Raw genomic sequence first — 10944 nt, forward strand, 5'->3', positions numbered from 1 at the left:
ACTAGATTTAATGTTTTATTATTTTTTGTATTATTATTCTTTTTGATTTCACAAATACAAACACGTTTTCAAAATCAAAATTACACATTCCGATAGCACAAAAGTTCGATTTTAATTAATGGGTTGGCTGCGCTGGATGTATTGACACAATTTTTTAGTATTTGGCATAAAATTACTTAATTTAATTCTTAAATCCCCTGGTTCAAAAGTATTCATCCTGTTTCTTGTTTTCAGTAGGAAATTATTGACCTGACTAAATCGTGTTCTACTAGGTAAGAATATAGAAACATCAATAACGTTGTTTCTGTTTATTTTGGATATTTATCTCGGATGACTTTTGGATTCCCAAACTTTGCTTACACATGTATTTTGAATAAGACTTGAAAATCTTTCTTCAATACAATTGACTTTTCACGTATTATAGTATCAAGTTCAAATAATCGCAAAAATGCTGGCATATTCAAATTTACAATGTCTTGGAAGCGAACATTAAAATCTTCTTTTAAATTTCGCAAGCGCCTTTTATATAACAACATATCTTTTGAGGAAATTTTGATTTCTTTGCAGCATTTTCGTAGTGATTTCGTGTATTCCTGCGTTTGGCTTTTTTGTAACCCACTTATTGCATAAAAAATGTACATATTTTTTAAATGTATTACTGATTTTTTAAATATATTAATTAATTTTTGTTCATTTTCTCTTATATTTATTTTATAGGATTTCTTTCTTACTACATGATATAGCTTTATATCAAAAATAATTAATCATCAAGTATATCAAAAGGTTTTTGTAATCAACGAAATCTCTAATATGCCAATCGGTTACCCAAGTTTATTGGGCTATCATTCCCCAGTTGAATCTTGATCGGAATTGACCCCTTTTCAAATTTCATCGACCCCCTCCCTCTCTAGTCGGTCAATACTGATCCCACCGGGAACCCAGGTTTAAACCAAAGTTCTCATCTGAGAAGAGAGGAATTTCAAGCTTTCGAGAAGGGAAGTTATGTTTCCTCCGATGAAATTGAATAAATTGTTGACTCAAATCTTTTGTCAAAATCAAAGCAGGCTACGTTTCATGTATAAAACTTTTTCCAAAGGTGCTAAGCTTTAAGTCAATATTAGTTTCAAATATTTTAAATATGAAACATATATTTCACATTATAGTGCCTTTAAATAGATAACTTAATTAACTGCATTCAGCTGTATTCGTGACAAAGTTGAAGCCTACAGAGAAAAACTTGCTAATTATATCTGATTTATTATTCGAGAGTTTTGCCGTTTAGACAGAAAAGTTGATACTACTGCTACCGAAGGAAAGTCCTCATGTCATTAAGTGACCATGAAAGATGTCTTAACCTGATAACACTTTATATGACTAAGATTGAAAGCATATATCATTTACAAAAGTAAAGTACTGAAATCATCAGAAGCGATATTTATCCAAAGGGGATATACAAAACTTAATGCTATTTTTCTACTGAAAATTATTTTTTTATGTGGAATTTTTACCATCAAAATTTTTCTAATTTACATCTTATCTCTTTCAGAAAATCATCTAAATTAATAAATTTGAAAATAATTAATGTTCATATATAATTTTCCCCTGCATGTCTTGAAATTATGCACAAAGGCCTAATCAGATAAAGCAATAATTTTTTCACCTCTTCGATGTACTAGAATCCCTATCCAATTTTACTTTCCTGAAGTACGAAAATTCAAAACACTTCTACGTGCGGTTTCAGTCACGGTCTATTTTGAGCCCAGTGACCATACATGCCCAAAGCACAGATTTGCATAATGTGTTTAGTTGAAAATAAACGACACTGACCGCATTAGATTCTACGTTCTACAATCAGAAAGAAAAACCTTAATTGCAATTCTTCTTATATTTACAGAAATAAAAGGAAAAATTCTTTATCGAATTATCTTCGAATTTCACGTGGGAAGTTTGGCCAGTAAATTAAGATTTACTGGTCCAGAAAGTTGAAAGCTTTCAAAGCTTTACGAAAAGAAGTACATTTCTTATTTTACGAACCATTCATCCGACAATAACTATTAGTTTTTAATAAATATATAAAACGATAAACGTGAATTAGCTGTTATTTTTTTATCTTATTCGATTCGTTTAAAAGAGCTGGTTAAAGAAGCAGGTAGTGGGAGTTACCAGACCTATAAAAGACATAAGAACTCTAACTTTCTTCTCTTCAATTGGAAATTTTATAAAGTAGCAAGCCTCAGCTACAGAATAGTATATCTCAAAGATGATGCCTCGATGTTTGATTCTTACAATAATTAGCGCCTCTGTTATATTTCTATTTTATACTGAATCTACTGAAGGTATAAGATTATGCGGTAAACAATTAGCGGATTTTCTCAATTATATTTGTAGAGAACGTGGTGGATTTCAGGATCCTTTGCATAAAAGAACAGGTAAGTATAATTGCTTAATTAAAATTCACAGACTGTAAAATTTTATGAAATTACATGACTAAATTTCTTACTTAAGATTACCTTTTCAATTAAATATTAGTTAATATTTAAACACCATCTTTATCTATAACTTTCGTTATTTCTACTTATTAAAGAATTATTTTTGTAGCTTCTACTAGATATAGTTCTGCGTAAACTCAAGATTTGAGCATTTTCGTGTTCTAAATCCGAATAAAAGGAGTATTTTAAACGATAAATTTACAAAGCAAATATTTCCAGCATTTTTAAAGCAAAGTGTTTTAATTCACAAAATATTGTTTTGCAGTGTTTTATTGCAAATCGTATTAAGACTTCAAATAAAATTGAATTGTTAAAAAAATAATAACACTTATATTCCTAATTAAAAAATTGGCTCACCAGCGGCCGACCGGTGAAGAAGCTGAACACTGGTAGTTCGGTACGAGATTCGAATCCCGCAAACGAGCCGGCTGCATGGGCGTTTTCGTGGTTTTCCCCATGTGTAACGTGTATACGAGCCAGTTTTCCTTAGAAAGTCTTCCACGAAGGCATCCCTCCCTTTAGGCAGATAGCCCTCGTGTGCTTTGCCATAATTGAATAATCCAGTCCAATCCAATTCTAATTAAAAATCATTCATTTGTAATTAAATTCGTTTTTAATTTATTCTAGATCTGAATTTTCTGAAAAAAAAAAGTAAATGATGCAACAGATTTCTTGTGAATATTAGAATATTTGTAAGTAATGAATTAGCACCGAATTTCAACAGCACCCTTATAAACAGCATTTAAGGATAAGTATATAATTTATAATGGATAATCACACCTTCAAATTAATTCTTAGAAAATATTACTGGTACACGTTAATGCTATTTTAAATATAGATGGATTTCTTTTATACATTTAGTTAAAAAGATTGTCTCAATTTTAAGTTAGGTTGAAAAATTATTATCAAGATAATTCAATTGATTTATTCCTTATTAACATAGATTTCTAAAATTTTATTAATGTTATGAAAAGGACACAATATTGAACTGGTTCTATTGCGCAAGATTCTCTTGGATATACATGATGCAAATGCAAAAATTGTAATATATTTACGGAATTGTTAATTTATTAGAATCACGAACTGAAAATATTCTTTAAGCAGGGTTTTGGTTACGTGGTGAGAACTTCTTTAGGCATATTGAAGTTTTGAAGGTGCTTTACTTAGCATGCATTCCTGGTGTAGTGGTCAGCACGCTCGGCGCGTATTCGAGAGGTCCGTGGTTCGAGTCCCGGCGAGAGCATTAATTATTCTTCATCTCCCCTGCTTTCAAAAATACCTAATGTCTCTACAGTTGTGCCCGAACTAAAAGGCGGTGGATGACGATTCTCCACCGCCAGGATTTGACGATTGGTTCCCCTAATCCCCGGTTTTAACCTTGAGTTTAAACCCTGAGTTTGATGCTCGATTCCTCTTCATATTAAATCTTAACAACATTAACTTCATATTAAATCTTAACAACATTAACTTCATATTAAATCTTAACAACATAATCTTAACTTCATATTAAATCTTAACACTTATTGACAACATATCTTTGGTCATACCTGACAACATATCAATCTGTTTGACCTGACAACATATCAACATATCTGAAAATACTTAAGTAATTTTATTTCATTAGTATTACACATTCCCAAAATACTTCACATTTATCTTATGCTATTATTGTGGGTAGACATTAAAGACAGTATTCAACTGCGATGTAGTACTAAAGGCCTAATTAATCTTCAAACAATGTCCACTAACGTTTCGAAAAGTGTGCCACAAAATTTCTTACCTAAATATTAGAAAAATGGTTATTAATTACGAATTATGTCTTCAAGAAGACCATTGCTTTTGATTTCTGATTTCGAGTTACGTATTTCAAATCATAATTAATATTACTATCAAGCTGATTTATCATATAAGAACATAAACGTCTAATCCAAATATCTAAGAACTCACAAACACAAAAGACACAAAATTAAGCTTCAAGTTATTAAACTAATTTTATTGATATAACTGCAATCGTTTACAATGCGTTAGGTGATTGATACGATATAAATTTTCAATTGTGTAATACAATACAAAAACTTTTATATTATAGCTTCAGTATTTATCATAGTTGTAAGTCAAGTTCCTTACCAGTAACAATTTTGAAAGTTATGAATCTCTGATACCTTAAATTAAAATGCATGCTTGGAGATAATGAACAATTTTTCTTTTATCTAGCTGTGTCCTTTGCACTCAATAGGGCGAGTTCTAAAACAAGGAATACTCGGTTTTCTTCTCAGCCTGATCAGGAAGCGTCAGAATTTGCTGAGTCTGATCTCAGCAGCCCCTCAGATATGAATTCAGGTATCGCGAGTGAGTGCTGCAGAAAACCGTGCACTCTTTCCATAATGGTGTCATATTGTGCAAGAAATGAAGTCTTAGAAAATACTAGCTTGGACAGCATACTAGCATCCCTACCGAAGAGCTCTCAAGATTTAGTACAGCTTGAAAACCAACATGCAGAAGTCAAGGTAATGAAATTCTTTTAACCTTAGAACTTTGAAATTCATGCTATGACATTAATTTTTAAATAGTTTTCTGATTGGAAATGAATAAAACTTTTCGAAGTTAGTATACTTTGTTAACATACACTGACACTTTAACTTTCTGTCTTTCATCGTGGTGACAAAAAGTGCTAACATACCAAGCATACCTTGCAATTAAATGCTATATTGTACCAAAATAAGTTCTTTGAAGCCTACATCTGTAAATAAGGGCCATTAAGTTCACAAATCTTTAGAATTATAGTAATTCAAATGTGAGAAATAAAATCCTCAGGTAAGGCTCTTTTAGAATATATGTATTTTTAACCGTACCGTTTTTGAGACATCATCCTTCAGAAGTGATTCTAAATTTTTTCAAAAAGTCCTAAAATTCCCATTATTAATTCATAATTTCCATATTATTATTATAAAAATCGAAGAGGGTATTTAAATGCAAAATTAGAAGTGATGTGATTCTAAATTTTTTCAAAAAGTCCTAAAATTCCCATTATTAATTCATAATTTCCATATTATTATTATAAAAGTCGAAGAGGGTATTTAAATGCAAAATTACGACATAATAAACCAAGGCACTAACATGCATCAGATAATCTAGACTAGTTCAGTGCAAGAATGCATATAAAGTAATTTGTCATAGTCCCCTTTTCTTAAGGGAAGTACCTGTAAATATCACAGTATACACTGGTGTGCAAAAATTAAGGACGAGACGGTTTTTTCAATATAACTTTCCACAAAAGCTTTCCAAATTAACACATTTAATACCGTAAGATCTCCAATACGTAAGGACATGAGTAATGTAAGCAACCCTTACTAAAAGAGAAATCAGAGGGATAAAAAGAAGCTTTATTGAAAACGTAGCATGGAGCGCAATGCGACTGAAGGCCGAAACATCCCTGTGATGGGTGTCCAGCAAGAAACATCCGGTCTTTAATAGGCGATATGATCTCCCCTGACTGCTAGGCAGGTTTCACAGCGTCTGCCCATGCTGAGAATGAGGGTGTCAATGAGTTGTTGAGGCATTGCTGCCCATTCGTCTTGCAGCGCCAATCGAAGCTCCGGAATCATTACTGGTGGTAAGGTACGAGCTGCCAAGCGTCTGCCTAGAAAATCCCATACATGCTCGATGGGATTGAGATCCGGAGATCGTGCCGGCCAATCCATGCGTTCAATATCCTCACTCTCTAAGAGCTGTTCGGCAGCTACTGTGCGATGACATGGTGCATTGTCGTCCATGAAAAGGAACTGCGGACCCATAGCGCCTCTAAAAAGACGCACATATGGAAGAAGAATCTCGTTACAATAACGGGTCCCGTTGACTGAACCTGCGTCGAAGATGTGAAGGTCTGTACGACTACCAAGCATGATGCCTCCCCAAACGAAAACACCGCCACCTCCATACCTGTCCCTTTCAATGATGTTCGAGGGATGCTTCCCCGCTCTCTCCAGATGAGTATGCGATGAGAATCGCTACTCAGACTGAATCTGCTCTCATCTGTAAAGAGTACTCGTCCCCATTCATTGTCTCTCCAATTCCGGTGTTCCCGGCACCACAGAGAACGCCTTCTCCGATGGGCAGGCGTTAGAGGTACACACCGTACAGGGCGTCGTGCAAACAGACCACCACCGTGCAGTCTTCTGGCCACGGTACGCGATATCGGTCGTCCAGTCGCCTGTGTCGTGTGTCTAGCGATTTCTCCCGCTGTCTGCCGCCTGTTTCTTCTGGCCTGTAAGGCAATATACCGGTCATCTGCGGGTGTGGTTCCTCGTGGACGACTAGTACTAAACCCCCGGATAGCTGTTCCTGTAGTTTGAAATTGTCTCCAAAGTCGTGAAACGATGCTGTGAGCAATTCCGAACTCTGCAGCCACACTTGTCACACTGCGGCCTTCCTCCAACTTCCCAATGATTCGACCTCGGGTAAAAGCATCCAGATGTCGTCTAACAAATTGATTATTCGCTATTTCTTGCTGAGGGGGCAACTCGGTGTGATTTTAACTGCTATACGGCGTGCAATCTCTTTGCCCGAAATACTGATCTTACACCGACAACATGCTTTATACTATTCAGACACTCCCCCATTACGTCTACCTGCGCATGTGCTACCGTACATCACCTTACTTAATCTCTTGGTGGGTCTTTCTGTCCGCTCTGCCTCTTCGTTCAGCTGATATGCTAATTTTTCGACTTCGTCCTTAATTTTTGCAGACCAGTGTATTGCTTTAATTTGGTAAAGCCTGAACGAGGAGTACAAAGATTTTTTCGTACAGGATCGTATGTGGAGTACAAAGATCTTTCTATAATTGCCTTTAATGTTTCTTCCATTTTTACACGGAATAAATTTTCTTCATTCTCTTTAGAACTAATTCAGTTCTTATTAAACTCAATATATCTAACTCAGAAAAGCCTGATTAGCACCCTTCCTACCAAATTTGCGAGTCATTTTGCTAAAACTCTCTTAGCATTTGAATGAAAACACAAAATATCTTCAAAAGATTTTTAATTTAACTCTCATTTGGGCGATATTTCATTTCATTTAACAACTCTTGACTTGAATTGCCTGAAACATATTCTAAAGTTTTTAACTAAGTCAACTGCCAGTTATGGTAAAAGGGATAAAGAAAATGTAACCGCTTTATCTAAAAACCATCCGATCACTAATCAAACAATTCAGTAAATCCAAATTCCTAACAAACTTCATACAAGTAGTTAAGTGATATGAAGAAAGGAATTCAGACTTCTAAAGATTGTAACCAAATATTAAGATCAAGTAACTGATAAAAGATTCTAGAGTCCATGTTTGAGTAAACGGACTAGAGGAACCCTAATATTATCCCGTATAAAAAGTTACGAATACTTTAATGCTATTATATATCAAAACTATTGCACTAACAGAACTTTGATAATTTGGTTTTACAGAGAAAATATGTTTTGGAATTTATTCAGGATAACGAAAAGAAATTCTAATGCCGTTGCATAAAATCTAAATTCACTATTTTTTGATTTATAAATATATCTTTTTATACTTTTATCATTGCAGGAATAATATTTTCGCCCCACACGTTTTTCTTCACTTACCTTGTATTTTGCAAAACTGGGTTGTAGAATTCCAATACAAGAAATTAATTTTGAATCTACTTAACTCACTTCCTTAATTGACGTAGTAGTTTAATTTGTAATTCAGTTTATTTTTAAAGCTTTTAATGTTTCCAATATGCACATATGCATTGTGTACGAACTTCTAATTTTATAGGTATTGCTTTATCTGTATCAAATTTTCTTTCTACAATGTTTCTCTCTTACTTAACCTTAATTTATTTTCATTTAATACATAGGATTCAGTATTTAGCTGCGCGGACGTAATTTTAACATACATTACAGTATACTTAGATTAGTTTACATTTACCTTAATATTCAGCAGTACGCAGTTTACCTAAAAACTGCAGATAGTTTTGTTTTATGTTGTAAGGAATGTTTTCCGAAGTAACAAGTCCTAGACGGTTTTCATTAGTAAATGTTTCTTTTGTATTTTCAGTACCTAGTTAGAATAAATTCTTTTCAATAATGTACCCAGTCTGTAGTAAGAATGGGATGTCATCGTGCATACATAAGATGTGAATGAAGCTATTTTAGTAAAGTTCAGATGTTTGATATTAAAAGTATTAAATCAATAATCTTTGCAGAAGAGAATGTAATGCTGATAATGTAAAAGATACGAGGCGCTTTTTTCCAGAATTCAGAGGACAGCTTATTGCAGGTAGATAGTTTTCTGCATATGCATAAAATATTGTAGCCTAAGTTTACTTTAAAAAGCTATGCAACTTGAAAACGGAACAAATACAAATAAAAGACACTTAGGTACAAAATGTATGCAGTACCACTGATTATACGTAAGATTTAAATTGCTCTTCTATTGTAATTCCTTTCTATCTTTACTTCTTTTAGGCAGCAATTTTAACTACGCAAGAGGCTATGCATCCGGAAGAAGGAAATAGTCCAGCTGAAAGTAATCAGCCAAATCTTGGAATGTTTCAGAGAAATAGGCCGGTATTCATAATTGTATCTCAAACGCAAGATGCCAGTTTTACAGATAATGATCCTGAAGACTATAATTCGTAAAAATAAGAATTAAGAACAATATTCACCAAAGATGGATACAAATATACACTGCTCAACTAAAAGGCTATTTTATTTTTCTAAATCTGTAAATGAAAATTGTACTTATGAATCATTTAAAACTTTTATTTCTATTGAGCTATGTAAAAGATTTAACTGTTAACATTTCTGTAGATATATAAAATAATGCTGAGACCAAAAATTTCCATTCTATTATTAATCGTTTGAAAATGCGAGCACACTTTCCCATTTCTGTCATTTAAAAGGAAGTAATGTGAATTGAAATTTATTTTATTAAGTAATGTTTTGTACTCAAATGAAACCATAATTTTTAGGCATCATATGCTTTACAATGGGATATATAATGGCAGACAACAAACAAAAAAATGGCTAGTTCACACTTTAACATTGACAATTAACACGATGAGCTGAGCTTCAAAAACTAATGTACCTTTAGAATTTTTAACGTTAAAATATTTTTCTTTCACACCACTGTTGAAGTAGAATATTTTTTATTTGTACTGCAAAGAATTTCATTTATTACAGAGAAATTACCGAGCCAAACTCTTCTCATATTTGATTTTTTATAGAAATGGTTATATTGTTTAAGTGTGGTTAAGTAATGAATTATTATTAATTATTAATAATTAATTAATACTCATAATTATTAATTCGATGAACTAGTATTATTAAATCAATGCTAGTACATTGAACGACTTCATCAGAGAAGTTATTTAAAAAAAATTCGAAATGCAAAACATTTTCCAGAGCTATAAAAAATTAACAGAAAAAAATAACTTTCATAAATACATTATGCGTTCGTGAACTTGTCAGTATGAAGTGAAGAAAACTGCACAGTGAGACTAATCCCAGTTAAACTCTCCCCCTTTGTAAGCAAGAGTATAAATAAAAAAGGAAGCCCTTCTTTCTCAAATTTCTGAAATATTATGAGTCGGCCACGAAATGAATTCAGAGTTATTATCATAACAACTTAGTTATATTAATAATAAACAGAAAAGAGGATTGTGGTATCGTATTTAAATTAGGTTTTCAAGGACACAAAAGAAAAGTATCTTGGGAAATTAGATATCAAACATAGTATTAACATATCTCTTCGTTATTTAACTTGTTTCATCTTGAATTAATGGAATACCATTGAACAACATTTAAAGCAACAATAAAGATTTTTGCATTACTCTAAAAGGACAGTCATATGTGATGAGATAAGAAAGAAAGTTCCATTTTATGGCGAGAGACATACATGCGAACGTGTGACAAGAGAAGCGAGTAGTAGAAGAATAGAAAATGAAATATAAAAAGCAAGTTTTCTTTAATATGTTACTTATTTAATACATACATTCGTGTGCAAGATTTAGGACGCTAATTTTAAAAACCTCTTTCATTTTCAGAATATTAAAAGACATTTCTGTACTTTCAAATGATAAGTATCATAGATGAGCCGTTATATTTCATCCCTAGTACAAAAGTGAATATATTTCAGGACTTAACACAGTAGCGAATCAGGCATACCTATGGCAAAAGTTAATGCATGTATGCGATAAGAGTTCAATCCGTATTTTTTAACAATTTATGTCATATTGCGAAAACATTCTATAATCTATTATGTTATTATACATTTCAGTCTAGATATTTCAAATTCCTGAAGAAATAAAAGTAAGTAAGGGCAAGAAATAACTTGCCTTTAGAGCAAAGAACATAACACCCGTGCAGGAATAATTAACCAACTAAAATTCATCACACTCTATCATGCTCTAACCTATTCTATCACACTTAACAGTTAT

At 32.7% G+C, this 10944-nt stretch overlaps 1 protein-coding gene across 1 annotated transcript; it reads left to right on the top strand.

Annotated features, from left to right (window-relative positions):
- The first annotated feature begins 2190 nt into the window (after positions 1-2190).
- LOC118185032 (uncharacterized) lies at positions 2191-9344 on the top strand. The gene is made up of 3 exons (XM_035354812.2): positions 2191-2429; positions 4704-4996; positions 8972-9344. Exons 1-3 carry the CDS (start codon positions 2261-2263, stop codon positions 9143-9145), a joined length of 636 nt encoding a protein of 211 aa, XP_035210703.1. The 5' UTR covers positions 2191-2260; the 3' UTR covers positions 9146-9344.
- The last annotated feature ends 1600 nt before the right edge of the window (positions 9345-10944 follow it).

The sequence above is a fragment of the Stegodyphus dumicola genome, chromosome X1, assembly GCF_044657685.1.
Source record: "Stegodyphus dumicola isolate Sdum_Otavi_A_Nest chromosome X1, ASM4465768v1".
Taxonomy (NCBI): Eukaryota; Metazoa; Arthropoda; class Arachnida; order Araneae; family Eresidae; genus Stegodyphus; species Stegodyphus dumicola.

Excerpts from the sequence above, each read along its gene's own strand:
- LOC118185032 (XM_035354812.2), top strand. The coding sequence starts at position 2,261 with ATGATGCCTCGATGTTTGATTCTTACAATAATTAGCGCCTCTGTTATA. Across the intron at positions 2,430-4,703 it reads TCCTTTGCATAAAAGAACAG|CTGTGTCCTTTGCACTCAAT; the intron begins GTAAGTATAATT and ends TCTTTTATCTAG. Across the intron at positions 4,997-8,971 it reads ACCAACATGCAGAAGTCAAG|GCAGCAATTTTAACTACGCA; the intron begins GTAATGAAATTC and ends TACTTCTTTTAG.